Here is a 27,977-nt window from a genome sequence, read left to right as displayed (position 1 = left end):
AAAAAAAAAAAAAAAAAAAAAAAGACACGGGAAACAATTGAAATTGAGGGCATAGAGATGATTGTGTAAAGACCTCATCTAATTGTTCAACAGAACGACCAAGTATCAGAATGTTGGAACTCTCCTGGAAGATTGCCAATTGGTTCACACATACTCAAAGAATTCGAAAAATAAAAAACTGCAGTAATCCATGACTGTGATTCGACTCACTTGCTGTAATGCCCCAAATCCAACGCTAGCAGATATTGTCCTCTTTGAGTTTTCCCTTTCAGGCTTCCCCTCAAGGCTTTAAAACGCGTCTACTAGGGAAGGTTTCCACACCCTTATAAAGGGTGATTTGTTCTCCTCTTCAACCAAGGTGGGACATCACACTTGCAGAATTCTATTACCCCCAAAATAAAGTTCATATATCAAGATATCAAGAACACAAACAAAATAAAGTTCATAAATCAAGACACCAAGAACACGAACAAAATAAAGTTCATATATCAAGACACCAAGAACACGAACAACCAAAGAACTCATGGAGACCCATTAAGAGATAACGCAAGCTAAGGTCAAGTAACTCACAATTCCCACAAATAATTAGAAGCTTCATGATTTCCACCAATGAAAATAGTAGGATAGGGAGCGATTTCAGCTCCAGAGTAATACTTCCAGAACGAGTTCATGGCGCGATATTTCGGCGGCACATTTAAGCTCTTCAGATCGTACTCATTTCTAACAGCCTAAATTGCTCAGAAAAATGTAACGATTTAGAGGAATAGATACTGCAAAATAGAAAAATATGCGGAACTAAAGAAGTACCTGAAAGTCGCCACAGCAGAGCAGAAGGTCGATTTTGATGTTCTGAACTTGCTCCATGTATTGGAGAGCCTTGTAGACATTGTCGAGGTCGCCGTGCATGCAACCTTCCACTGCAATCCTCATGCTTCTTCTTCTTCTTCTTCAGAGGCTACCGCTGGAATTTAGAAGCAACCGGGCAATTTTTCATGAAATGAATCAATCCATACCCCATAAACCCTCCATTTTTTCTTTCTTCGCGGAAGTAAAAACCAGCGTTGTCTGCCAACAACCGAGAAGAAGTGATTTATTTTTAAATTAAAATTAAAATTGTTTTTAGTTAATTCAAAATTAATTTTAGGACAGAAGAATCTGTTAAAATAATAAATCAAGCGATAAATTAATTTTAAAATAATCATTATGTAATTTTAATTATATATGTCCAATATGTTATTTGAATATCGTATATATATATTTTTTTAAATTGTCAATTATTTGAAAATAGTATTCATTCCTTTTTTTTTTCTTGTCTAAATTACACATAGTAATTATATATTTTAATTGAATAATAAATTTCATTCCATTTTTTTTTTCTTCTTATTTTGATTCCCATGATTTTAGCTTAGATTTGATTCCATTTATCCCCTTTTTCTTTAATCAAATTTCTCACATTTTTTCTTTTCTTTTTTTTTTTTTCATGAAATTTTGAATTTTGAAAGATTTTATATAGAAAATTGGAATAAGACTTTAAGAAACTTGTGAAAAAAAAAAATGTAAATATCTATATGTGAGTCATACAACGGTTATAGAGGGAAACAAAACGAACAATATTTACTAGTAGTAGACTTTGACTATTACAAATAGTATCAAAGCTAGATACCGAGCGGTTATAGAGGGAAACAAAGCGAACAATATCTTCTAGGACTAGACTTAGGCTATAACAAATAGTATCAAAGCTAGATACCAAGCGGTTATAGAGGAAAACAAAGCGAACAATATCTTCTAGGACTAGACTTAGGCTATAACAAATAGTATCAAAACTAGACACCGAGAGGTTATAGAGGGAAACAAGGTGAACAATATCTGCTAGTAGTAGACTTTGGCTATTACAAATAGTATCAAAGCGAGATACCAAGCAATTATAGAGGGAAACAAGGCGAACAATATCTGCTAGTAGTAGACTTTGACTATTACAAATAGTATCAAAGCTAGATACCGAGCGGCTATAGAGGGAAACAAAGCGAACAATATCTGCTAGGACTAGACTTAGACTATTACAGATAGTATCAAAGTCAGATATCGAGTGGTTATAGAGGGAAACAAAGCAAACAATGTATGCTAGTAGTAAACTTAGGCTATTACAAATAGTATCAAAGCCAGATATCGAACGATGTGTCAACGAAGATGCTAGCCCCTAGAGAAATGGGTCTGAATGAGCTAGAAATAGACGGTTAAAAAAATTTATATTTATGTTCGAAAATGTCGAATGATGAAGGAGCTCTCCTTTCTATTTGAAGTTAAAATTAGTAACAGAATGATATGTCCACACAAATAATACTCCAACCGCCATGGAATTTAAGTCACACGATTCACCTCAATAATTCATGTGCAGAAGCAGTTTCAGAGAGTGAAATGAATCTTCTTCTACAAGTGGATCCATCATTATATATACAATAACATCAGAGTCCTCATCATCCTCTAGAACTTCAACCATCTTTTTTCCTTTTCTCTGCTGGTAACTGCATTTGATGCAGATGCATGAGCCGCCTCCGCCTCCGCCAAAGCTTTACGAGTCTCGGTCAGTTTTCTTAAGGCCGCCTCGTAAACAACCTTCTCTTTCTTATTTCTGTTCACCATTTCCTCGAGCTTCTCTATTCGTATCCGCAGGTCTTTCACCTCGTCATCGTACACAATTAGGCTTCGTCTATCCACCTTCTTCCCATCTGCTGAACTTTTGTCCTTCTGTTTCTTCGTGGATCCATTGTTCAATTCTCCGTTATGCATTGCAAGGTGGTTGTTGATGAGGTTAAAGACATCAGGTCTCGACTCTTCTACATCTTTAGCTGCCCGGGTTGCTGCAGCAAACTTCTTGTCACGTTTCCTCTTACCGCCTCTACTTCGTTTCTTACCGTTATTCTCGTCGTTAGTATTATCTTCTTTTTGTGACTCTAGAGCATGGTCAAGAGATTGCTTTGCTGGAAGTACCTTGACAGGGATAGGATTTAGCATCCCCTGCCCAGATGCACCCAAACCCATTCCTTCGCGATAGCCCATATTAGCCATCATCTTGGAAGCGATTCCCCGGGTATGGTTCTCCCATTTTGCAAATATGGCGGTCTCCGTCTGGATGCCTCTCTGCTGGGCAGAACTTTCCAGAAATCCCAAACCCTGCAGATCATCCTCGTCGTAATCACTTGAGTCGGACTGTACCAAGCTGGAATCGCTTTCTTCACCATCACTAATTTGAGCATACTCAGATAATGCTATATCCTCTGGTCCAAGATTTTGAGAGGATCTATCATCTTTAAAAACAACTTGTCCAACTTGAAGTGCATTATCCCAAGATTCAAGTTCAGCCTGCCTCCAAACGCCATTCCTAGATGAGAGAGCCCAGACACTGGACCCGGCCAGTGACTGATTCCAAATTGTTGGCACATGTCTTCTAAGGGAGGTTAAAGGGATATCCACTCCTACACATGAAGAACTCTCTCAGCTAATTGAATAACAGCATAGCTATTGCCTATTATGGTATACATTACACAGAAGGACGAGAACCTAATTGAGAACAGGGGAAAAAAAAACTAATTGATTATAGTAGCAATGCCCGTAGTGATGCATAGAAGGAAAAAAAAAATTCTCTGAAAAGGTGAATAAAAAACTAGGGTATGTTCAGTTAAAATTAAATAAAATGGCAAGAAGTAAATCAAGGGGAAGAAATTCAGAATCATAATACTATCGGAACTGAAGTAAAATACAACATGTATTTTTCGAACACTAAGGACAAGACTATCTTGTGTAACATAAAGCACAGTCATAGACAGTATCATAAAAGGAATCTACCAAACATAGATAGCTACATGGAAGGGAAGTTTTAGAAGTTCCATGTTCACAAGCATTTATGTAACGACCCAGGCCCACCGCTAGCAGATATTGTCCTCTTTGGGCTTTTCCTTTCGGGCTTCCCCTCAAGGCTTTAAAACGCATCTAGTAGGGGGAAGGTTTCCACACCCTTATAAATGGTGTTTTGTTCTCCTCCCCAACCAATGTAGGACATCACAATTTACCTCATGCATAAACATGTGGAAATTGATTTTCAAAGAGATCAGAATTATAGACAAATCCATGAAAGTTTCTCTTTGCTCTCCTCTCTTAGGTGAAATAGATTTAGATTATAGTTCCAAGACAGTTTTTCTTCAGTGAAATCTCCATTTTCTTTTGTTCTAGGATTGGGAATCTACTCTTGCATTCTTCTTTCAATAGAAATAAAATTGTTTCTTATCTCAAGGAGTAAGACGTTATAATCATTGCAGATGATCTAAGATTTACTCCCATGCTTCTATTAGGAATAAAGATGATTAAAGATTCACCAACAAGAAAACCGAACAGCACGGGAACGTCATACTGGATTCTTATAAAGGAAAACCTTTTCTTAATCCTGGACCAATGCAGGAGCTTCATCAAAATAAGCTATCCTAGCATCTCAAGATTAATACTGCTAGTGGGAACAATCACCCAAACAAGAGGAGGGTTTTACTTAAAAGAGTTGTTGGATCAACATGGTCCATACGAAAGAATATGACATACCATGTGATAAGCGGCAGTTAGTGCCAAACCGACATCTGTGCTGTAAGAAGAACTTGCATATCTGCACTTTGGTGTTGTTATGTAACATTAGTATCATGATGTGATAAAAACCATAGTGATTGCTCAATAATTTAGGTGAAACAAAATCCAACTGCTGACACTAGTTAAAACACATCTAGAAAGTGCTCTGCAAACTGATCCTCGGTAATATTATAGGAAAGAATCCAGTTGGATTGCCTCACAAAAAAAGAAGGCAACCACAAGCATATAGAATACGATGCAGAAAGATCAATGCACGTCTAAATAATAATTAATATGTGCACAAACACACTTCAAAAGAAAGAAATGTCAGGTGGTGAAGTAATCATAATAACAGTTTTGCAAAAGCCGAAATATAAGGTCCTTGACTGCTTACCAACATATTATCAGTTGTAGGAGTGAGGAAAGAAATCTTCGCAGAATTGGAACCATTCAATCCAACAATTTCACCGTCATACCAACGTCCATCAGTGTGCCGGAATCTACATTTCGATCCAACGATGAAACTCCGATCCTCTAGAGGTTCAGGCTGGACATCAGTAGGATCAAGAGACTCCACCTTAACATCCTCCGCCGCGTTACTATCACAACCACGCAACACCGAATCTGCTTCTCGCAATAACCTAGCACGCTTGAGGTGAAGCAGCCCTTCCTCAGCCTCTTTAATTGCCTGGAGTAGCTCCTCGTGCACCTTGACATCAAACAGATAAGATTGAGCAAATCAACGAGCAGAGGTCACCAAAACTTCTAAAATCAGATAATCGAATTCGGTAAGAAGCAAAAACTCGGTTCATGCATTCCTCTCAAGAATTTCTTCAATAACCAACCAGAAACCATATTGAATAGTAAAATGTACCGCGAGAAGCTCGGAATTGGATGCGTCGGAGGCTAGGGCATCCTGTAAGGCGGACAGAGAATCTCTCTGCTCGTGCAATTGAAGTTCCAGCTGGTGCTCTAGAACTCTCTCTTCTTCGTTCGCCATTGCTTCCTACCGCGAGATTTGATCTTCTATGTCGGAGAGATGAAGATAGCGGCATTACTGGAAACAAATCTTACCGCCATGGCTCGATCCAGAGCTCAATTCATCGCGCTTGAATCGAATTCGTTTCTGGACTTTCGTTCATGGACCATTTTGGGCCGCGCAAAAATAAAATCTGCCCATTATATATTAAACTACATAAATAATTTTAATAATATTCTTAAATTTTTTTAAAAATATTAAAAAAAAAATTGTTTTAAGGAAGTTAAAAAATAGATTTAAAATAAATAAATTAATTAATAATATATTAAACACGAACACGACCCTCCACAATGGTATGATATTGTTCACTTTTAGCATAAGCTTTCATGACTTTGGGCTTCTCCAAAAAGCCTCACGTTAATGAAAAGAGTATTATTTAATTATAAATTCATGATCATTTTTTAAATTAGCCGATATGAGATTTTCATCATCCAACATCACAATATCATATGTTCATGTTAGTGACATGCTCGGAGTAATTTAGAGCTCGAGATAAGTTGCAACGTCTCGTGAAAGTAAGGTTTATTGTAACCCTAATGTTGAGATTGCACATGGGGTCTTTCTATTCCCGACACGTGTTGTGTTCCTCGACCTGACTTTGAAACTTCGGAACCTCTTGATTTGGTTTGTGGGCCAACTATGACATTTTCTAAATTAAAGGCAACAAATTAAGTATATTTCGAATTTATATATATATATATATATATATATATATATAATTTAATAATCCCATTTATAGTATTTGTTACAATAGTACCGCATTGCCCAATGGACAAAGGGTTGTCGAATTTGGACAGAAATTTAATGTTCAACTAGCAAGCCGTGGCTCGGCTTTGCGGCGTAGAGCCGTGGCTTGGCTTTTAGAACTTATTATAAATTAAATTCATTGTTTTTTTCTACCACGTGGGCTGCATATTTTATTATTTATTTTTTTTTTTTTTTTGCCTTTTAAGGAATCATATAAAACTAATCTTATATTAATTTTTATTTATTTGCTACTTAAAAGAAAATAGTTGGAATTTAATTATATTTGGAAATGATTTTGGAATAAGCGTTTTAAAGTGATTTAATTGTAATTATCGTTGTAAAAAATATTTAATTATACATTATTTTAATATTTTGTTCTACAATTTAAAAAATATGATTAATGATTTTAAAATCACCAAATTACTAAAAAAAAAAACAATAATTTTTTTAATAATTATTAATTAAATATATAGTTCGTAATTATTCATTAATTAATTGAATTATGTTATAAATCACATATTTCTGTAATACGAGTATTGTTCACTTTGAACACAAATTCTTGTGACTTTATTTTTTAGGCTCGAAAACTTCAGTAGCCCTCGAACAACCTTTTCTTATTTGAACACAAATTCTTGTGACTTCATTTTTTAGGCTCGGAAACTTCCGTAGCCCTCGAACAACCTTTTCTTAATCGAGGCTCAACTCCGTCGAACAAAGTATACTATTACTTTTAATAACACTTTTGTAGTTTGCCGTTTCTTTGTTCTATCACTCGAAGATTCTATTGACATGACTCTGATATTAGTATTGGAATTGATATTTTGAGACGAAATCCTTCAGAATTCCTCCGTCCAACCCAATTCCAATGAAACCCTCATTTTCTTTGATTTTCATGCCTCCACTATGACTGCACACAGCCACGTGGGAATTGGGTTTCAACTTTAATGCTATGTTAGATTAATAGAGTCAAATTCTTTCATGAATTATTATTATTATTTTTGTTTATATAAATATATTAAATATTTTGTTTATGTAACGAACCAGATCCACAGCTAGCCGATATTGTTCTATTTGGACTTTCTCTCAAAGCTTTAAAAAGCGTCTGCTAGGGAAAGGTTTCCACACTTTTATAAATGATGGTTTGTTCTCCTCTCTAACCAATGTGGGACATCACAATCCACCATTTTTGAGACAAGCATCCTCACTAGCACTCTTTCCTTCCTTCAATTGATGTGGGATTACCCCTAAATCTACCCCCCTTTGGGGCCAACGTCCTTATTGGCATGCCGCCTCGTGTCTACCCCCTTCGGGAAATAGCAAGAAGGTTGGCACTTCGTCCGGTGTCTGGCTCTTATACCATTTGTAACGATCCAAATCCACCGCTAGCAGATATTGTCCTCTTTGGGCTTTCCCTTTCGAACTTCTCTCAAGGCTTAAAATGCGTGTGCTAGAGGAAGGTTTTCACGCCCTTATAAATGGTGGTTTTGGCTCCGAAGGGGGTGGATTGTGACATCCCTGGTTGGGGAGGAGAACAAACCACCATTTATAAGGATGTAGAAACCTAAAAGGGAAAGTCCAAAGAGGACAGTTTCTGCTAGCTATGGATCTAGGCCGTTACAGTTTATATTATTAAAAACTATGTCGTAATATTAAATTTTAATTTTTTAGAAATTACGTGGCTAAAAATTATATCATATTTTTATTTATCAAATATTATTATTATGGGTTTACATTTTTAAATAAAAATTATATTAAAAACGAAAAATTATCAACTTAAAAAAAATTCCTTATAATGAATTAAAAAAAATTATATAAAAAAAAAATATTTTTTTTTGAGAGATAAAGATTAAAATATCTGGTGAAGATAATCTAATAAACATCCTAATCTTAACTTTAGGTTTTATCTAATCATTAAAATTTTAATTATGCTTTCAATCCATCAACTATAAAATTTATTATTCTATATCTAATAAATATTTAAAATTTTGAATTATCTGTTAAAATTTAAATTAAAATATTAAATATCTCATTATACCCAAAAAAAAATATATATTTTTATGTTTAATAAATTAGGGTTTTTTTTTTTAAAAAAAAGGTTAAATTAGAAGATTAAGAAATTATTAAATATTTTAAAATTTAAAAGATTTATTAAATATAAGATTAAAAAATATATTTATTTTAATGTTTTTTTAATTACTAGAATTTGAAAAAGAAGGAAACTCGGATTAATTTGCGTGTCGTGTAAAATGGGGTATTTGCAGAAACGGAAGAATGCCCCTAAAAGTTTCTTCCATTTTTGTTGATTTTTGGAGGAGAAGTGAAATGGCCGGTGGACTAGACTACTGCTAGACGACCAGTGTAAACCCATTGCAGAGCGTGGCCTATCCGCGAATCAATTTCCATTTTCAATGGAATATACCGTTGAATCGCGAATTCCGAGCTGCGAAAACGAGGCGCCACTTTGACGCCTAGCGCGGACCAAGGCTCATACTCGGCGCAGGAGAGCAATATAAGTACCCATCCACCAGCGCCAGATTTTTCTCCATCCTCTCCTTGTGGCTGTGAACCAGCCCCAGAAGGTCCCTCTCAAACAACTTCGATAACCCTCGTTTGATTTTTTCAAATCGTAATCTCTCGCAAAATCGTTCCATTATTTTGGGTTTTTAGAACACCCATTTCGTTGATTTCCATGTTTTTTACTTAGCTGCAAAATATGCATAATCCATCCGGTTTAGTCCAAGAAAATGGTTCTGTTCTTGATTTCGTTTCTCAATTAGGTTACTTTGTGTTTAGTTCGAGGTTTCTGAACTTAAATTCTGATGGGTGTTCTGGGTCATCGTCACATTCTCTTTATTTGAACCGGGTTGATGATTATCGTTGTGCCAAAAGGCCGTCTAGGTCCGGTGTTGTTTCGTTGAGCTTGAGTTCAAGAGGTGGCTCGAGTTTAAGGAGGTTTTTGAATGAGTTCAATAGTGTTATAAGGATCCATTGTGACAAACCCTCACTTGGGTTTGCTTCGTTAGGCGGTGTTTCGGAGGAGGCTAATGGGATTAGAGACGATGGGTTCGGTGTATTGCAGGATGGTGCACTGCCATTGAATGGTGTTGAAACTGAGAAGCCCAAACGAGTTCTTATCTTGATGAGCGACACTGGTGGGGGTCATCGGGCTTCCGCTGAAGCAATCAAGGCTGCCTTTAATGAAGAATTTGGGAACGATTATCAGGTTTGAATCGTTTAGTTCTCATAGTGTTTGTTGAATATTCAATGAATGAATTCAATGCACAATGTTCTAGTTTATATTCTCATTCATGTGACATTCACTTACTCAATGATTCATCGAGGTTTAAGGAAAGGATACTAGCAGATATTGTCTTCTTTAAGGTTTCTCTCGAACTAGCGGTGGGCTTGGACTATTACAAATGGTATCAAAGCTAGACATCGGGCGGTGTGTCAATGAGGACGTTGGGCCCTTAAGGGTGGATTGTGAGATCCCACATCGGTTGGAGAGGGAAACGATACATTACTTATAAGGGTGAGGAATCCTCTCCCTAGTAGACTCATTTTGAAATCGTGAGGCTGGTGACGATACGTAACGGGCCGAAACGAACAATATATGCTAGCGGTGGGCTTGGACTATTACAATTGGTATCAACGCCAGACACCAGGCAGTGTGCCAACGAGGATGTTGGGCCCAAAGGGGGTGGACTGTGAGATTCTACGTCGGTTGGAGAGGGAAACAAAACATTACTTATAAGGGTGGAGAAACCTCTCCTTAGTAGACATGTTTTAAAACCGTGAGGCTGACGATGATACGTAACAGGCCGAAACGGACAATATCTGCTAGCGGTGGACTTGGACTATTACAAATGGTATCAAATCCAGACACCGAGCGGTATGCTAGCGAGGACGCTGGCCTCAAGGGGGTGGATTGTAAGATCCCACATCGGTTGGTGAGGGAAATAATGTACTACTTATAAGGGTGAGAAAACCTCTCTCTAGTAGACACGTTTTAGAACCGTGAGGCTGATGGTAATAAGTAACGGGTCGAAGCGGACAATATTTACTAGCGGTGGGCTTGGACTGTTACACTATATTTTTGCTTTATCTGGATGTTTGATAATGTTGGCATTGCTTTATCTGCATCTCATGTGAACGATTGCAGGTGTTTATAACTGATTTATGGGCGGAGCACACTCCTTGGCCATTCAATCAGTTACCAAGAAGCTATAACTTCTTGGTGAAACATGGCACATTGTGGAGAATGACTTACTATGCGACTGCTCCAAAAGTGATCCACCAGTCAAATTTTGCTGCAACTTCAACATTCATAGCTCGGTAAGCATTTCTGCCTCGACGATTGCTTTTAGATTTCCTCATGATCATCTGAAGGGCTTAAGAATAGGCTGCCGGTTGGCATTCTTGCTCTTTTGAGTTGTTCTATCTCATGAGATTGTTCTAATTCAACGTCATCTCCCAGAGAGGTAGCCAAAGGGCTCATGAAATATCGGCCAGATATCATTATCAGTGTACATCCTCTAATGCAGCATGTTCCCCTTCGTATTTTGAGGTCGAAGGGCCTCTTGAATAAGATCATTTTCACCACGGTAATCACAGATTTGAGCACCTGCCACCCTACATGGTTAGTCATTCTTTTCGTTATTTCTATCGACCCCTTATTCATGGCGTTGTCTTCATTATCTGTTCTATTTTGTCCAGGTTCCATAAGCTTGTAACGAGATGCTACTGCCCGTCGACGGAGGTAGCGAAGAGGGGTTTGAAAGCTGGACTCCATCCTTCCAAACTAAAGGTTTATGGCCTTCCCGTACGGCCTTCCTTCGTTAAGCCTATTCCTCCGAAGGTTGTCTACTGATTTAAAAACTTTGTGTTTGCTTCTGATGCCACTCAGTATTACTCGTCGTGTATCGTGCTATTTGTTTAGGACTTTATGAATTGTTTATGAACTGCCATGCTGTTTTAGGATTTCCTAACTGCATATTAAATGTTAACCCTTAGATCCTCGAGGTATATCGAATAGAAACCTTGTGTGTTTTTCTGCAGCCTTGTGCGTTATGGACTCCAGAAATTTGTAGTGAACTTTTTTCCTTGCGAAACATAATTGACCCTTTTAGTATTGGATGGAATTCTGGTCTAATTTTTTCCATTAAATCCTGCTTCTTCTTCAATGGTTACAGATTGAGTTGAGAAAAGAATTAGGCATGGATGAAAATCTTCCTGCCGTGCTGCTCATGGGAGGAGGGGAAGGTATGGGTCCGATTGAGGCTACGGCTAAGGCGCTAAGTAATGCGTTGTTCGATGAAAATCATGGCGAGCCAATAGGCCAAGTTCTTGTGATTTGCGGCCGCAACAAAAAACTAGCTGCCAGGTTGCTTGCAATTGATTGGAAGGTTCCTGTTCAGGTATTTAACTGTCTAAAACTCCCATTTCTGCTCTGATTACAATCTTTTGACTTTTCTTTCTTTTGAATCCCTATGAGCGGTTTGACAACATCTCTTTCAAAGGGGTTGGTAGGAGATGAGAACCCGAACTCGTGCATTAAGTTACGAAAATCACCTATACGGTTATACTTGCATTAGCCATCGAGTAGGTAACTCCAACAGGGAAACTTAGCAACTTTTTAGAAGTTGGTTTCGGCTACTTTTTGTATGTTGTTCTTGAGGTGCTGGCGAGTTATAAAATTAATGCATTAACGCATTTTCACCTAGACTCTAATGCTTAAATAAGGATATTAGAGTCTAGACTTTGATTGGTCTAAGTCAACTTGAGAGATCCTACATCGGTTGGAGACGAGAACAAAACATTCCTTATAAGGGTGTAGAAACTTCTCCCTAACAGACACGTTTTAAAACTGTGAGGCTAATGGTGATGCGTAACGGGCCAAAGCGGACAATATCTGTTAGTGGTGGGCTTGGGTTGTTACAAATGATATCAGAGTCAGACACTGGGCAATGTGCCAGCGAAGACACTGGACCCTCAAGGGGGGTGGAGATTATCGGTTGGAGAGGGGAACAAAGCATTCCTTATAAGGGGGTGGAAACCTCTCCCTAATAGACGTGTTTTAGAACTGTGAGGTTGATGACGATACGTAACGAGCCAAAATGGACAATATTTGTTAGCGGTGGGCTTGAGCTGTTACAAATGGTATCAGGGCCAGACAATGAGGGGTGTGCCAGCGAGGACGTTAGGCCCCCAAGAGGGGTGGATTGTGAGATCCCAATCGGTTGGAGAGGGGAACATAACATTCCTTTTAAGGGTGTGGAAATCTCTCCCTAACAAAATCATTTTAAAACCGTGAGGCCGACGATGATATGTAACAGGCAAAAGCAGACAATATCTGTTAGCGTTAGGCTTGGCCTGATACACAACTACATGTTATACACTTTATCATTTTTGGTGTAGACCAAGTTTCAACGAGTTTTTAAACGGCTACGTGGATGCTTGGTTTATCGAAAACGTCCTCTTTTTTTTCATGGACACACATAATCAGAAATTATCTCTAATGTTGTAGGTGAAGGGGTTTGTTACAAAAATGGAGGAATGTATGGGAGCTTGTGATTGCATTATAACAAAGGTAATTTCTGAAATGGTTCGTATGATTAGATCTCCATAGCGAACGTGCCTAACCAACAAGTTTTCTTTCATAGGCGGGCCCGGGAACGATCGCTGAATCCATGATAAGAGGTCTTCCTATAATACTGAATGGCTTTATTGCTGGACAGGTTAGTTTCTTATTTAACCCTTCAATTGCTCAACTTTGCTTGATTATCTTGTAAATGTTTCTGCTATTTTAGTCAACTTATCTGATAAGCTCCTTAGTAGAAGGATTTGAATAGCTAAATGGTTGTGTAGATTGTTCATCACGTATCTAAACCATCGAATCTTTAGGAAACACGTGATCTGGTCGTTTGTGAGATTCCACGTCGGTTGGAGAGGGAACGAAACACTCTTTATAAGGGTGTGGAAACCTCTCCCTATCTGACATGTTTTAAAACCTTGAGAGAAAGCCTAGAAGGGAAAGTCCAAAGAGGATAATATCTGCTTGCGGTGGGCTTGGGCTGTTACAAATTGTATTAGAGTCAGACACTAGACGAGTGCCAGCGAAGATGTTGGGTCCCGAAGGGGGGTGGATTGTGAGATCTCACATTGGTTGGAGAGGGGAACAAAGCACTCTTTATAAGAGTGTGGAAACCTTTTCCTAGTATACGCGTCTTAAAACCTTGAGGGAAAGTCCAAAGAGGATAATATCTGCTAGTGGTGGGTTTGGGCTATTACATCGCTTCGTTCACATATCAGTCACCGTCCATCGTAGTTGTAACTAAACTGGACTCGGTCATGCTCATTTGGTATATTACTTGTTTTTGCTTTCAGGAAGCTGGGAACGTACCGTATGTTGTTGAGAATGGTTGCGGGAAGTTTTCGAAATCTCCTAAAGAGATAGCGAAGATTGTAGCAAATTGGTTCGGGCCAAAAGCAGAGGAGCTGATGGTGATGTCACAGAACGCGTTGAGGCTGGCGAGACCTGATGCAGTATTTAAGATTGTTCATGATCTCCATGAGCTTGCTAGACAACGAAGCTATGTACCACAGTATTCCTCCTGCGCTTAGAAGAGGTTTGGTGGGAGGGAGGCTTTGTTCTACTTGAGATGAGATGCGCACTGCAACATCTCAATCAATAAATTATTGTGCCTTTTGAATGAATGAATGAATCCATATCATAAGTGTTTGATTTTGTTGCAATTTCTTAATATTTTGAGGGGAGGATATTAGAAGCATTTTGTTCACACCAATTCTTCAAGTTTTGCTCTTTAATGAAAACGTTTTCGTTTAATCCCGATACACCACATTTATCGTACTAAGGAAGTTTCATTTAATCCTCGGGCATCAATCCTTTTGATTGCTCGTGATAGTTTTTCTGTGAAATATAGAAAGTGAAGAGCTCTCAAACGATATATGGTTTTTTTTAATTTCTTGTAAAATTTCACCAACACCCTTTAAGGCGGTTGAAACATTTCCCTAATAGATACGTTTTAAAAACTTTGAGGGTAATTTCGAGGGAAAACCCAAAGAGGACAATATCTAGATGAGTACTGGTTTCGGTGTGTAACTTTAAAGCCTTGAGAGGAAGCCCTTCCCTGCTGCATTTTAAAGCCTTGAGATATGCAAATATGCATTTTAAAGACTTGAGATATGCAAATATGCATTTTAAAGCCTCGAGGGAAGTCCATCCTCTACTGAAATATGCATCTTGAGGGGAAGCCCATCCTCGACTGAAATATGCATCTTGAGGGGAAGCCCATAGATACATTTTAAGGCCTCGAGGGGAAGCCCATTCTGCTGTGCAACTCATTTGAGAAGTCCGTAGGGGAAAACTCAAAGAGAACAATATCTATTGGCTAGTGGTGGACCTAGGTTATAATGGTTACAAAAATGTCTATTGAATTTTTAATAGTTATTTTACGGGGTTGTCCAATTATTCTCGGGACTAAGGAATATCTAATTGGCTAAATTATAAAAATACCTTACTTTTGTTTTAAAAGTATTCATATTCTTTCACACAAACGTTTCAAAATATTATTAGAGTATAAATTTATTAGGATATTATACAGAAAATCAATATAATGACGTTCTTACTCAATCTTGCCTTCTGAAAAATAATAATATTGAATCATCTATTTCATCTTTGACAAATGATTGCAGATGTGCAATCTGGAGAAAGTAGCGAACAGTCAATGAAAGAACTTTTAATGATGATCAAAATTAAATTTGAAATAACAACATTCAAACGTCAACGTTCTAATGATTGTTCTTGTAATGACCTAGATCCATCACTAGCAGATATTGTCCTCTTTGAACTTTTTCATTTGTTTTCTCTCAAGGCTTTACAACGGGTCTGCGGAGGGTTTCCACACCCTTATAAAAGATATTTTGTTTTCCTCTCCAACCAATGTGAGACATCACAGTTCTACGGTAGTTTTTAGTCAATATCATCGAATTTTTGTTTGACAAACATTAAAAAAAAAAAAAAAAAAAAAAAGTGCTGTTTTTCTCCTTGACCTAGATGATTTTCCTTCTTGAAAATAACTAGAAAAACAGTTAAAAAGTTCTCAATTTCAACGGCAACAAAATCTAGCCCCTTGAGTTCAGACAGTGAAAGTAACATTTTTTTATTAAACAATTAGTTTTGGTGGGCGGAAAAAAACATAATCAACAACACCTGGAATACATTTAGCAATTGAAAAACATCTAATGAAATGACGGCAGCCCAAATTGGATTAGTCATGAGATTTGCTTCGAACAGAGAGCCAAATTAACCTTTAAACACTCTCTTTAGACAACGTTCCTTCATCCTTGTCCCCATTTGCACTGAACCATTACGATTTTGCCACGTGTTCCTTTTACTAAACCCTTGATCTGGAGGTTTATTGTATTTTTCACATCTCTTTGCTTGATACTCAAACCTCACCTAAAACGGAGGGCTGCTCGAGCCATTGGTGCTTCCATTGACTTTCTTGTTTAAAAATTCTTTGACAGCTTCCTTGCTAAGCTTGTTTTGTATTAACCCTTTGAATAGGAAATGTTCTAGCAGTAAAAAACCTAGATCTGAAAATGGGGGTTTTCCCCTTTTGTTCAAGTTCTTGTTGGTCAAACCACTCTAGGAAGAAGATGGGTCATCTTCTTCGATTGAGCGCACATTTTCTCATCTATTCGGAAGCTGTTCATTGTTTTTCCTCACACCCAGATCGAGTTCTTGGCAGAAATTGAGCTTGTTAGAGGTTTTTGTTTGTTTTTTGGAGCTTTTGAGATGAACCCATTTGGGGCATTTCGATTTTGATTAAAGGGTTTCTTTATTTTCTTGATTTTGAAGCTACAAATCCTTGTTGTAACATAGAGTGATGGTGGAGGAAGAGAAGCTTAAAGTACCTGCTGAAGATTTGGAAGAAGATGAGCCACAGGGAGAGTCTGGTGGGTGTATTGGCATGGCTCTGTACTGGTTCAAAGTACTTGTTGCTGAAATGCATTGGAGTTTTGTGTTAGGAGTAGTGATTGTTTATGGAATTAGTCAGGGATTGGGCGGTGCGCTTAACCGTGTGGCAACCAAGTATTATATGAAGGATGTTCAGAAAGTGCAGCCATCTGGAGCACAGTTTTATTCAGGGATTACCTCAATTCCTTGGATGGTTAAGCCTATATGGGGGCTTTTCACTGATTTAGTGCCCATTTTTGGATATCACAGGCGGCCATACTTCGTTTTTGCAGGTAGAAATCAATACCTTCGGTCTTGTTCAATAGTATGCTAGATATGATGCTAAGAATGAACAAGTTGGGGTATGTGTTTTAGGATTCAAATGCTTTCAACTTTGGGATCTTTAAGGCTGTTAATAGTGAAACACTTTCTTTGTTATTCCAGGTTCTTCACTTTGGTTTAAATTGTTTGAATATCAGATCTCTAAGAACAACATTGGAAGTCACTTTCTTGTGTAAGGAAACCTTTTGGAATGTTTGTAAATAATCATTACTTATTCGTTGTGTGCAAGTGAGGTGAATCTGAACGTGTAGATATAGTCAACTGTTGAGGATTGTTGAGAGCGAGTTTCACATTGGCTAATTAGGGAATGATCATAGGTTTATAAGTGAGGAATGCATCTCCATTGGTACGAGTCTTTTGGGGAAACCAAAAGTAAAGTTATGAGAGCTTATGTTCAAAGTGGACAATACCATACCATTGTGGAGATCCGTGATTCCTAACATGGTATCAGAGCCATGTCAATAGAATTCTCAAATGTCAAACAAAGAAGGTGGGACTCTCGAAAGTGTAGTTAAAAGTGACTCAAGTGTCGAACCAAGGGTGTACTTTGTTCGAGTGCTCCATAGACCTCAGGAGAGGTTTTATGGTGTACTTTGTTCGAGGGGAGGATTGTTGAGAATTGTTGGGAGGGAGTCTCACATTGGCTAATTAAAGGAAGAATGATCATGGGTTTATAAGTGAGGAATATATCTCATTGGTATGAGACCTTTTGGGGAAACAAAAAACAAAACCATGAGAACTTATTCTCAAAGTGTACAATATCATACCATTTTGGAGATCTGTGATTTCTAACATGGTATGAGAGCCATGCTTTTAACTTAGCCATGTCAATAGAATCCTCAAATGTTGAATAAAGAAGTTGGAACCCACGAAAATGTAGTCAAAAGTGACTCAAGTGTCGAACAAAGGGTGTACTTTGTTCAAAGGGTCCAGAGAAAGGAGTTGAGTCTCAATTAAGGGGAGGCGGTTCGAGGGCTCCATAGGTCTCATGGGAGGCTCTATGGTGTACTTTGTTTGAGGGGAGGATTGTTGAGAATTTTTTAGAGGAAGTTCTACTGTAACAATCCAAGTCCACCTCTAAAAGATATTGTCCTCTTTGGACTTTCCTTTCCGGACTTCTATTCAAGGTTTTAGAACACGTTTGTTAGGGAGAGGTTTCCACACTTTTATAAGAAATACTTCGTTCTCCTCTCCAACCGATGTGGGTTCTCACACCCAGATGGGCTAATTAAGGGAATGATCACAAGTTTATAAGCAAGAAATACATCTCCATCGGTACGAGGTCTTTTGGAAAAACCAAAAGCAGAGCCACGAGAGCTTATACTCAAAGTGGACAATACCGTACCATTGCAGAGATCCGTGATTCCTAACATCAACATCACTAAAACCTTTTCCCCTCATGTACATAAAAAACTTGCTTACTTCCCATTTTCTCCCACCTTAACTCACTTCTTATATTTTCAAAGAACACACATCATTTAGAAGTTGATCTGATAGCAAAACGTCTGTAATTTCCCTACTTCTTTCTTCTCTATTCCAGGTCTTCTTGGTGTAATCTCCTTGCTTTCACTATCATTACTCGAAAAGCTGCATCTTCCACTCGCGATTTTGTTGTTAACCGTGGGAAGTGCCGGAGTAGCCATTGCAGACGTCACCATTGATGCTTGTGTAGCACAGAACAGCAGCTTTCATCCTACCCTTGCAGCTGATTTGCAAAGCTTGTGCGCCTTGAGTTCTTCCATTGGAGCATTACTTGGCTTCTCCATTAGCGGTATCTTTGTTCATCTGATAGGCCCCAAGGTTCCCTATTATATAAACTCTATTACATCAAGGCTTGATTCTTTCATTTCATGGAAAATTCACATACTTTTCCCTTCCATGATAGGGAGTGTATGGCTTGTTAGCAATACCTGGAGGGCTTGTCTTATTGGTTGGAGTTCTACTGAATGAACCTCATATGCCAAACTTCAATTACAGACAGGTAAGTGAAAAGTTTGTCAGTGCAGGGAGGGCTATGTGGATGACATTGAAGATACCCAATGTCTGGAGGCCATGCCTCTATATGTATCTATCCCTTGCACTGTGCCTGGACATCAATGAAGGCCTGTTCTATTGGTACACTGACTCAAAAGATGGTCCAAAATTCTCTCAGGTATCGTAACAAGATTTATTATTTGATTCCTATGATACCGAAAAAGATGATATAGAATCAAGGTGCTTGATTGTGATAGTAATTTTGAACATCTCTCCCCTTTTCTCTTAGTGTGGTACGGAAGTTTTAGCATGGGAAAACCAGAGAAAACACAACTTATTTGAATAACCCGGTGACCTACCAATTGTAGAAGTAGGATCTTTGGCGAGCAATAAGTACTTAAATAATACAATTCAAGTGTACCATCTTCTTTCTCGTTTCAAGGAAAGGGTGCGGAAGGAAAAGAAACAACGGAGGGATCCAAATCGGTCCTAAATGGAAACTTTACTATTATTCTTTATTTTAGTATTTTACTAGAGTGAGTCCTCTTTTCCTAATCTCATTAGTTGCCTTGATATAAATACGTCAATGTTCGAATTTTCATGATTCTTTTTTGACATGATCTTTCTATTACTTATTACTACGACTTATTCTTCCATCACTCAACTTCTTTGGACATTGTCCTAACTCTTCGTAGTTCTTATTAGCCGTGATATCTATGATACTCGACGCCTCGAACGAGTATGCTTGTTGTTCTAGTCTATTTCCAAATGAACTTGAGCTGGCTGAACTACTTTGATGCAGGAAAATGTTGGTTTCATATTCTCAATTGGTTCAGTTGGGTCACTTTTAGGAGCTTTACTGTACCAATATGTTCTTAAGGGTCATCAGTTCCAAGACTTATTGTTCTGGACTCAATTGATATTCAGTTTATCTGGGATGCTGGATTTCTTGCTGGTTTTACGTTTAAACTTGAAATTTGGACTACCAGATTATTTCTTCATTGTGATAGATGAGAGTGTGCATCAGCTTGTCAATAGGCTAAAATGGATGCCTCTTCTAGTTCTAAGCTCCAAGCTTTGTCCAAGAGGCATTGAGGGAACTTTCTTCGCTTTGCTTATGTCGATTGACAATGTTGGACTTCTCTCAGCGTCTTGGGGAGGCGGGTTCTTGCTCCATATCCTTAATGTAACACGAACGAAGTTTCATAATCTATGGCTAGCCATTTTGATAAGGAACTGCTTGAGACTCGTTCCGCTGTGTATGCTGTTTTTGGTGCCTAGAGGTGATTCGAATTCTTCGATTCTTATAACCGAACTGCCGAGTTCAGACGTCGATAACGAGATTTCTGAAGCGAATAACATTGAACTGGTTTCTCTTGTGAATGGCATTGACATAGATAATCAGAAGGAAGCTTTCTGATATAGAGGCTAAAATGGTATGAAATTGTTTGTAGATAAAGATATGAAGCAAACAAGGTATTGATTCAGTGATGTCTCCTGCATATTCCACTTCTGTTGCATCAAAATTTTGTAAACTATTTAATTATTGGATGGGGAAGATTCAAAGACAAGAAACTACTCCAATTCTTGGATTCTTTTCTACAATACAATGAAAAATCAGCTTCTTTCTCGGTTCTCATTTGATTTTTTATCTATTCTTACGTCTCTATCATAAGAAATTCGAATAATTGCTAGAGATACAGTATCAGGCACAAAAATTTGAATAACAGCATCAAGCACAAAAATTTGAACAATTGCTTCAAATACAATATTAGGAAGTACCGTTTGTGGAGCTTCGATATCCACAAGCTTATTAGCTAAATGACAGTTGGTGTAGACAATAAGGTCGATTGCTTCTCATAGATTTTTATAATCCTACTGTAAAAATGGGATATGCATTTGAAATGGGTACCCAAGTTATTATAAATATCATGAGTGATACAGAAATAGATCGAGTAATCTCTTCTCTTATCAAAAGAAAGGTATTTCTAGTTTGCATGTCCAAATATTGAAGCAAAAAATTTTTACAATAAAATTTTTGAGACGTTAATCTAAGCATAACTCAATGAGTAAGAAACCAATTCGATCTCTTATACTAAATGGCTCTTCAAGAGGGGATATAGGGAATGGTGAAGAAAATGTTCCAATACAAAAACCTAATATTTGGGACAAATATGATCATATGGGAGTTTTCCCTTTGATGGGCAACAACATTACTGCCTATAATTTAACATCTTACCATACACAGGATGAGTAAAATTCCCCTTTTTTCTCCATAACATTCATACCCTGTTTTTCTTTAAACACGAACGGGTAACACAAACTACAATACGCTGTTTTTCTCCACGACATCCGAGTAAAACTTTCACGTTTCTTGATTGCGAGAGACTGCCTCAAGTTCGGGAACACGTTGAGCACGACTTAGACATGAACTTCCTTGGCAGAATCTGATAGGAATGATTCTTATTTTGCTCGTCTTCTCCTATCCCTGTCTCTATCTTTACCCCTATCTCGGTCATGGTCGTCCCTCTCTCTGCTTCCACTCTTTTCACCATCTCTGTCTCTTGATCTTTCTTGCTCCCAGTCCACGTCATTTTCCCTGTCCCTGTCTCGGTTGAATGACTTTGGTACTGGGCTATCGCTATGGCTCCGGTTACGCTGCAACTTTCTTGATGAATCATGGCTATCATCTGGTCTATCCCTCCTCTCTTCATAGGCACAGAGTAAGGGGTTTTTTTTAAATTCCAGCCAACAAGAACCATAAACAATAGTAATTTCACAATATCTCAGTCACACAAGAAAAGTGGATCCATGGTTACAATTAGAGGGTCAATTTGGAATCAGTAAAAGCATTAACAAGATTCATTGAACATTAAACTTTCTTGGAGACACATGATATTGTGACAAAATAAGCGAATATAATGGCAGGCCCAAAAATAGTCGGGTCCTATCCTGATTCTTGGCCCAAACTGAGCGAGTAAAAAGAGTGCAGTTTTTCCCCGACAAGCTCTAAACTAGATAAACATATAATAAACTAAATACTCGAAGTTTATTTATCCCACCCAACAGTAAAGTAACGAAAAGATTAGATCAAACATGAATTTAAAACCATACTAGAATTTCCTGTCCAAAAAGTTAGTGAAATAAAACTTACTCTTCCTTAATGCAGCCTCATTGGACTCTGACAATCCATGTTCAAATTCTAGTTGCTTTCGATAAATCGAAACCCGCCTCTCTATTTCCTCTACACTTTTGATGCCCCGTTCTTCCAAGGACTCACGATATTCGATCAAAGCCACCTCTACACGTCGTAACTTTTGTCTGTCACAATAAATTCATTCGAACATCAAGCAAAATATAGTAAGATTCTCATAATTCATTTTAGATTCGCACAAAATTAAAGGCTTCTCTATGATGTCACACTTATCTAATTCAAATAAATTCTCTAAGGAATTCATGGATCAATGCCTAGCAGGGCCAACAAGCCACCAGTTCTAAATCTTGAAAAATAATAAATTAAACAGTTAAGAAAGAAATTGTCAGCTTTAGAAATGGACTATGTACCTCTGCTCTTCATTCAACCCACTATCAGGTTGCATAAGAACACTTGCCTCCGTAGTAATGTCCATCTCATCAGCTTTACTAGAACCATCGCCCGCATTTTCACTTCCAGAAGATGAGTAACTTAATCCAAGACCTCTAGTACCTCCTTTTTGCTCATTGTCACTTTCATCATCCTCCATCGCCCATTTAGAGATGGGCAAAACGGGCTCATTTTTCCCCGACTTCGTGAAGCCTTTTAGTTCAGGCTGTGGAATGGAAAGAGTTTGAGCCAAAGGCACAGAACCCATCCTTTGGAAATCTGTATCATCATCCCCAAAACGATTCCATCCAGAAATTTCTGCTCGATCACGATCAATTTTAGTTTCTCTCGAGCTACTTGAATACCTACCAGAATGAGAATTACTATACTTTAAGTGTTCATCAAGTTCAAATCCACTCTGTTTTTCTTCCTCTTCGAGGCTCAGCAAACGTGCAACCATCATTTCTCTACCACCAACAAGAGACAATCCATTATGCCTGCACCTTCTTTCCAATTCTCCAAAGGGAAGATTCATTAACTCCTTCATAGCTCCTCCTTTTCCCATTGCCAATTCAGCATCCTGATTGATTTTACCCCCATCTCCTAAATTATCACTATTGGCCTTCCGTTCAATCTCTGGGGCATCGCCACACAATGAATGAAAAGGGATCACACCCGAGTTTCCCAAGCGAAGGAATGTGGCTCGCAATCCATTCACATAAGCATCCGAGAACAGAAACCAATCGGACCATACTTGCAACAATTTCAGTACTCGTTCCTGCATAATTAGAGATAAGTATAACCCAATTAGCACATACAGGACAAATCACGAGTTGGGCTCCGATACCTATAGGTGAGATGATAAATAATTCTACCTTGAGGGCCTCTGCCGTAATTCTCCCTGTTATACTGCGATACAGATCATTGAAGCTCTCCATGATGTCAGGTAATGATGCTTCAAACTTTGTGCGGTATGCAGATGCATTCTTGACAGGAGCACTACTGTTATGAAGGATATCAGACACGAGCATCAACCGTGCAACTTTGGTAGGAATAGGAGTTTCCCTAAGTGTTAGAGATTCTGTTAAAACTTCAACTATCTGCAATTTAAAAAATTAAATAGATCAATGAAGAGAACAAATAAGTGATGATCTGAGAAGCAAAAGAAAAGGCATACATAAAACAAACTGGTAGGCTTTTTAACGCCTTTAATGTAGTGTTGTTTTGAAAAGGATAAAGAAGACCATCCATATAGGTAGATCTATTCACATGCAGTTCAATAATAGCCTTTATATCATAGCTACCTCTCCAGCTGCATCAGCATTATCCAATGCAAACCCCATTGCGTCCTTTATCTGACTCCTTTCTAGTGTCAATGCCCGAAGCATGTCCTCAAACTCATCTCTTTGTGAATCAGTTAATGTTCTTTCAAGCTCCACACGCTATAGATCCCCCCCACCACAAAAAAAGGGGAAAAAACAGAGGAAAATTAGTTCAGTAAAATGCACAAGGCAGAAATATAGAAATAGGATCCAATTCTTAAAGTGCTAATTACTCTGCTTCTTCCAGCAGCATATGTGGGACCAGACTCCTTCTCTAGCTCTGGGCTTTTAGCAGTTGGAAGAGGCGGTGGAACCCATCTGCAGATCCAACACAATTAACATTTCTGGCATTGATCGAGGGTCGGCACACATGCTACCATATAATATAAAATATATATATAAAAAGAAGAGTTGGAAACAACCCCTGCAAATAGATTCAGACAAACATACCTCCCACTACCAGTTATCATGATAAAAGGTTCAGTTCTCCACCTTTGAAGAGTATCCCCCTTTATTCAAGTATAAATAGGATACACACTATACATCAGAGATGTTGGTTTCCGAATGATAAATTGGACTAATAGTTATATAAGAAGTTTACCTGAGCAAATGAGTAAAGTCGCCAAACATAGTAAGTATGTTCTATTGAACCAAGCTCAAACAAGAAGTTGAAGAGAGGATTTCCCCGACCCCTCTCCATAATAGCTTGTTCAAAGGCACAACCTCCATCCAGAACGTAAAGAGCCATAGTGTCAATGACATGGCGGAGATGATCATCCTCAGGCGGTTCAACAGTAATATCAGGAATATTGGGTGTCAGAACCTATCAACATCAGTTACAACTTCGGTGAATAAAATAGAATAGTTGAATCTCATTTCAGGTTGAGAAAATTAAGGTATAAAACGCCTTTCTGACAGAGAACACTGTTTTTTACATCAAGAAATTTGGACCAAGATCCAAATGCAACGAGCAGGAAAGGGATTATATTCTATTGAGACAATACAACCCTCAAAAGTTAAGGTGCCATAAGCTAAAATATCTCCGGATAAATAAGTATATAACAATTGCTCTATACAGTAATTCCTTAGACAAGGAAGCAGTATGACTATGCTTTCTGAGCTCAAATCTACTTAAAGATGCTTAAATATGTAAATGAGAAACTTCTAAAAAATCTATGGACACAAGCAGCATAAATTATACTTTAGCTAGGGCAAACAATTGTTTAGAAGTACAAGAATTACATTAACGTTGGACTCCTAATTGACATCCAATTCAATAATAAATGGTCACCCAACACACATCCAATATATAAATTATAAAAGAGGAAGAAATAACATGACAGATGAAGAGATCCTAACAAAAAGAACTAAAGCAAAAGTTCAATGATTTGTGGTTAATGATAACGCTGTAACATTGCTACTAAAAAGACCCATAGCTTGACGAGACCTCATAACAATTCAAATATCCACCAAAATACTTTTTCATTTATGTCAAATAAAGAGTCTTCAAAGTCTTATGCGATAATGAAGACAAATCCAATGCTGTCTAAACAGAAGACAATAATAAAAATAAAGGTGCGTTTCCATCTAATATTTAAATATACAAATATAACATTCTGACAGAACCGATTTCAATCATTTTGGGTAGAAGAGAATGAAGGTTAAGAAGAAATTAAAGGTATCCAACCAGTTCAGAATTTTGACTTGGGACAGAAGTGACGGGCGGTCCTGATGAGCCAGATAAGATAACAGTGGCACCCTGTCGATCAAAGAAGGTGAAATCAAAAGATGTTGAATTGCTATTATCTACTTCAAATGTAGATCCAGTAGAAATAACGAACCTCTTTACTTCTAATGGCCATATGACCTGGAGGAGGTGCTGGTAATGCTTGAGATGGAAGAGCGACAGACTTTCCCCATCCAATTTTCAGTTCATACCCATAAACAACGACTCCTGCACATAAATATTTTAATCAATTTATACCATTCTCCAGATAAAAGTCAATTTTCTAAACGGAAAAAGAAAACAAATTGAAATTACGAAGCCTTAGAATGGATACAAATATGAGACAGATACATTCAACACGAATATGGTGACAATCATTTTAAAATATCAAGAACAAGAACACAACAATGATACATTTAGTAAAATATATTTTCTAAAAAGTATACATCATTTTTATACAAGAAGGAAATTCAACTCAATATGCTTATGGATTTACATGCTTGTATTATTAGGTTGATATATTTCACTTCAAAATTTATTATTTTTTTCCTTGTATATTATACTAAAAAAATGTTCAATATTTGGCTAACAAATGTTGGACTTTATTAACTTTGTAAAACTAGTATTTAACATGTATATATTATGCTAACTGGTGTCCAATATGTCTCCAACAAGTGTCAGGAGTGCCAAAGTGTCCGACAGACATGAACACGCTAGCCAAACTAAAGTTTCTATCTTATCTTTTTGACGATGAACCAAACAATGTAGTAATAAGAGAACTTAGCAGTCACAGATGAAATTTTGGACTACGTCATTTACTGATTTAATAATTCATATTATCTTATATATAAAATCATATTGCAAGTATGACACAAGTCAATTGATTATTAAATTGCTGGGTAAGTCATTGGGCATTCAAGNCCCCCCCCCCCCCCCCCCACCCAAACCGCAGCGCTGCACTGTTGGTCAAAGGTGTTCAAGTCCAGGTCTTTCGAACTTACAGGGGAATGATTAAAAAGATAATCTTTTATGTAATTCAAAGATAGAATTGAAACATGAAAAACGTCTCGATGGAGGAGGTGGAGCCCAAGCCAAAAATATGGGTATAGAAACATAAAACAATGAAACTGCCTAATGAAAACAGTAACGGTGTGCAAACAAATTGCATTAGATAGCTATTGATTAAAAAAAAAAAAAAAAAGGGATTACCATAGCACATAAATATCCTCAACAGTTAACAAGAATTGCAAGGCAAAAGCTCGAAATAAACTAAAAGAAGCAGAACAAACCCTGCATTTCATCCTTTGCAGCCTGTCCATCAGCTCTATTCATGAAAGCTACAAATCCACAATTTCTTTGCCGTCTTCGCTCCTCCTCTGTCCTTGGCCACATTATCTTCACACTAGCAATTGGTCCAAATCTTCCAAAAGTTCGAAGGAGAAAGTTTTCATCAACCTAAAGGGGTTAAGATGAAGAAATGAGATGGCATATATTTCTAGGCAAAGAAACAAGATACATAAGAGTAGAGAAAAAATGTACCTGTGGAGATAAATTTCCTACATAAAGGTTAGTCGTTTGAGGATCTCCATCATCAAATGATCCAGGGAACTTCCCACTAGGATCGAAGTCATCAGGTAGTTCATCAAATCGACTAGATGGCTAGGCATTAAAGAACAAGAATTCAATACATTACAGGGTAAAAAAATTGACAAAAAAAAAAGTAAGTTAAACTTTCTTATGATGGTATGATGACAAAATAATAATATAATCTGCTACTCAGACAAAAAAAAAATATACGTGCATGCATTGTGTAATGGAATATACAAAATAGAGAAATTATATTGCACCATATGTCAAATTAACTTAGTTAAAGCAGAAGCAGACACCTCCTCAAGAACCTTATCGTCTGAGTTAGAACAAAAGGCTAGACCGATGCCAAAAATAAATTGAAACTAGCAGATAATTTGCCCCTGCTATCTTAGAGAAATTAAAAAGAAATTATACTTGGCGCTGAAAACACATACTGTTGAATTTTCTCCATGACGTCCTTCTCGCCAATGTTCGCGATCTTGATTTCTTCTTTCCCTCATCTCTTGCTCGTGCCTCAGCTCCTCCATAAAATGATCGATGTTCCTAGACTTTCCTTTTTCTTTCTCCTTTGGCTTGTCCAGCTCCTAAAAGTTGTAAAATAGTTCAGAACTAAATACCGTTCCTATTGACTCCATCCACAATAATGCAGAAACATGACAAGTAGACTTACCTTCTTGTCAGATTCTTTTCCCTTGGATGCCAGTGGAGGTGGAATGAACGATGGGACATATCTGCAATATTAAAGATGAACCTCCAACTCAGCATAGATTGCTTCAAGGAAGGGAGGTAGTCTTTTTTTTCTTTGAAGAAACAATAGGGAAGGAAGAGTAAAGGCAGTAAACAATTTTGGCCATTCTGTTCAAAAAGTTCATCTAAGATAAACTTTCCTAGGAACATAATATCAAATTGAAGGGTTCCAAGCTCGAACTTTAATCTATAACAACTTAATCCTAATTAACATGGAATTAAACAAAGTATCTTAATCCTAATTAACCAAGAATTCTCATTAATCACTAATCTTACTACATCAAGTTTCGTCTTCCTATTGTTCCACATTCATGCCC

General features: G+C 37.6%; 5 protein-coding genes across 10 annotated transcripts in view; 2 read left to right on the top strand and 3 right to left on the bottom strand.

Annotated features, from left to right (window-relative positions):
- LOC111496228 (lariat debranching enzyme) overlaps window positions 1–1,074 on the bottom strand; it is a 4,829-nt gene extending 3,755 nt beyond the window's left edge. For all 4 annotated transcript variants that reach the window (XM_023146598.1, XM_023146599.1, XM_023146600.1 and 1 more), the window contains exons 1-2: window positions 808–1,074; window positions 571–728 (exon numbers count right to left, since the gene is read on the bottom strand). In XM_023146598.1, coding sequence (XP_023002366.1) covers window positions 571–728; window positions 808–930 — 281 coding nt within the window. In that variant the 5' untranslated portion in view covers window positions 931–1,074. The remainder of the gene's footprint in view (window positions 1–570; window positions 729–807) is intronic.
- Window positions 1,075–2,270: 1,196 nt separating this feature from the next.
- LOC111496194 (zinc finger CCCH domain-containing protein 22-like) lies at window positions 2,271–5,755 on the bottom strand. The gene is made up of 4 exons (XM_023146552.1): window positions 5,483–5,755; window positions 5,003–5,317; window positions 4,588–4,648; window positions 2,271–3,473 (listed from the first exon to the last, which is right to left on the bottom strand). Exons 1-4 carry the CDS (start codon window positions 5,606–5,608, stop codon window positions 2,482–2,484), a joined length of 1,494 nt encoding a protein of 497 aa, XP_023002320.1. The 5' UTR covers window positions 5,609–5,755; the 3' UTR covers window positions 2,271–2,481.
- A 2,915-nt stretch (window positions 5,756–8,670) lies between these two features.
- LOC111496183 (monogalactosyldiacylglycerol synthase, chloroplastic) lies at window positions 8,671–14,240 on the top strand. The gene is made up of 8 exons (XM_023146538.1): window positions 8,671–9,617; window positions 10,557–10,729; window positions 10,872–11,033; window positions 11,111–11,252; window positions 11,587–11,811; window positions 12,921–12,983; window positions 13,057–13,131; window positions 13,781–14,240. Exons 1-8 carry the CDS (start codon window positions 9,108–9,110, stop codon window positions 14,015–14,017), a joined length of 1,587 nt encoding a protein of 528 aa, XP_023002306.1. The 5' UTR covers window positions 8,671–9,107; the 3' UTR covers window positions 14,018–14,240.
- A 1,615-nt stretch (window positions 14,241–15,855) lies between these two features.
- On the top strand, window positions 15,856–20,331 carry LOC111496189 (probable folate-biopterin transporter 2). Of its 2 annotated transcripts, none has more exons than XM_023146547.1 (5): window positions 15,856–16,185; window positions 16,302–16,669; window positions 18,259–18,518; window positions 18,604–18,870; window positions 19,495–20,331. In XM_023146547.1, exons 2-5 carry the CDS (start codon window positions 16,306–16,308, stop codon window positions 20,110–20,112), a joined length of 1,509 nt encoding a protein of 502 aa, XP_023002315.1. In that variant the 5' UTR covers window positions 15,856–16,185; window positions 16,302–16,305; the 3' UTR covers window positions 20,113–20,331. The 2 variants fall into 2 exon arrangements, with proteins under 2 accessions (XP_023002315.1, XP_023002314.1); XM_023146546.1 differs by having other exon boundaries at window positions 15,857–16,185; window positions 16,278–16,669.
- Window positions 20,332–20,700: 369 nt separating this feature from the next.
- Window positions 20,701–27,977, bottom strand: part of LOC111496133 (protein RRC1-like) — a 21,211-nt gene continuing 13,934 nt past the window's right edge. For both annotated transcript variants that reach the window (XM_023146438.1, XM_023146439.1), the window contains 14 exons: window positions 27,584–27,644; window positions 27,348–27,497; window positions 26,863–26,982; window positions 26,613–26,778; window positions 25,439–25,551; window positions 25,285–25,356; window positions 24,199–24,420; window positions 24,048–24,106; window positions 23,831–23,915; window positions 23,580–23,717; window positions 23,151–23,375; window positions 22,257–23,053; window positions 21,847–22,013; window positions 20,701–21,400 (listed from right to left, as the gene is read on the bottom strand). In XM_023146438.1, the coding sequence (XP_023002206.1) occupies window positions 21,156–21,400; window positions 21,847–22,013; window positions 22,257–23,053; window positions 23,151–23,375; window positions 23,580–23,717; window positions 23,831–23,915; window positions 24,048–24,106; window positions 24,199–24,420; window positions 25,285–25,356; window positions 25,439–25,551; window positions 26,613–26,778; window positions 26,863–26,982; window positions 27,348–27,497; window positions 27,584–27,644 (2,620 nt within the window). In that variant the 3' untranslated portion in view covers window positions 20,701–21,155. The remainder of the gene's footprint in view (window positions 21,401–21,846; window positions 22,014–22,256; window positions 23,054–23,150; window positions 23,376–23,579; window positions 23,718–23,830; window positions 23,916–24,047; window positions 24,107–24,198; window positions 24,421–25,284; window positions 25,357–25,438; window positions 25,552–26,612; window positions 26,779–26,862; window positions 26,983–27,347; window positions 27,498–27,583; window positions 27,645–27,977) is intronic.

The sequence above is a fragment of the Cucurbita maxima genome, unplaced genomic scaffold (assembly GCF_002738345.1).
Source record: "Cucurbita maxima cultivar Rimu unplaced genomic scaffold, Cmax_1.0 Cma_Scf00022, whole genome shotgun sequence".
NCBI lineage: Eukaryota > Viridiplantae > Streptophyta > Magnoliopsida > Cucurbitales > Cucurbitaceae > Cucurbita > Cucurbita maxima.
Note: the sequence above shows the minus strand (reverse complement) of the source record. Positions and strands in the feature narration are given on the sequence as shown.